The sequence below is a fragment of the Perkinsus marinus genome, assembly GCF_000006405.1.
Source record: "Perkinsus marinus ATCC 50983 genomic scaffold scf_1104296940168, whole genome shotgun sequence".
NCBI classification, from domain to species: domain Eukaryota; phylum Perkinsozoa; order Perkinsida; family Perkinsidae; genus Perkinsus; species Perkinsus marinus.
In genome coordinates, this window is record NW_003212927.1 from 1 (window position 1) to 1,206 (window position 1,206).

Here is a 1,206-nt window from a genome sequence, read left to right on the forward strand (position 1 = left end):
AGTGTAGGGGAAATGATCAACGACTTCTCTTACATGCCGATGCCGGTCGGCCAATGATCATATGGGCTGCAGACCGCAATCTCAACGCATTAAATGGTAGCAGTGGTCTTATTTTTGATGCTACATTTGCCGTGGCGCCCAAAGGATGGCAGCAATTGTGGGTCATTCTTATCGAGAAACAGGGGTACTACATTCCGGCGGTTTTCATTCTAATGGCGCGGAAGACCCAGGAAGAGTATGAGAGGGCCCTGCTGAAGCTCCGAGATGTGCTCACTGGTAAAGGGTTATTCCAGATCATATCTACTTTGTACATAATTACTGATTATGAACTCGGCATGCGTCAGGCCATTCTGAGGGTATGGGAAATAGATCCGGAAAGGTTGAGAGGCTGTTTGTTCCATTTGTCCAAATCGTGGATACGTGCATACCAGAGTGAAGGTTTGGCTTCTGAGTACTGGGCCTCTGAGAATGTCCGTACACCTACTGGGAGGTGGCTCCGAAGTGTGATTGGATTACCGTGCCTATCAGTTGAAGAATGCAAGCTGGCCTGGGCAGATATGAAGGAGCGCAAACCACAGGGCGAGAAGATAGCGAAGCTTGTTTTGTATCTGGACTCCCACTACATGACCGACACCTCAACATTTCCGGTGAGCCAGTGGGCAAGCGAGCCTGTCGAAGATGTTCCTCCCCAGCGGACAACCAATCCCCTGGAAGGTTACAACCAGTTCCTAGGGAATGGAATAACGGCTCGCTCTACTTTCAAGACTTTCGGTAACAAGATTCTGTCTCTACAGATGAAGGCTGAGTTGAGGCTGAACTCGATAGACGCTGGTGAAGCAGCAAGACCGACTAGGAGTAAGGAAGAGCAGCGGTTGAGGCATTACCAAGCCTACAGGGGGGGACGATCTCACGGGATCAATATCTGCAGCTGGTCGCCGGTTTATGTGGGGTTCGGCAGCGGATGTGATGGTGCATTTTTGGTTGAGCCTCACCTGTTGAAGCTCAGCTGCCGATGTCTGAATTTCTAACTCCGATATTTTTTCAATAGTTAGTTCAAACACTAGTGTTGCGTTGAGATCAGACTTGAAGGAAATCTTGCGTTGTGGAAATCTGTAAGGGTTGTTCAAAAACCTTGAACCACCCCTCATCAGAGGGGGCGCCTTTGGCTCATCTCGAATCAAGATAAAACGAAGTAAAAACCAGGAT

General features: G+C 48.9%; 1 protein-coding gene across 1 annotated transcript; it reads left to right on the plus strand.

Annotated features, from left to right (window-relative positions):
- Positions 1 to 212: 212 nt before the first annotated feature.
- Positions 213 to 1,028, plus strand: Pmar_PMAR000607 (hypothetical protein; the record flags this gene model as incomplete). Its single annotated transcript, XM_002782074.1, has 1 exon — positions 213 to 1,028. The coding sequence occupies one exon, from the start codon at positions 213 to 215 to the stop codon at positions 1,026 to 1,028; it is 816 nt and encodes a 271-aa protein (XP_002782120.1).
- Between the last annotated feature and the right edge of the window lie 178 nt (positions 1,029 to 1,206).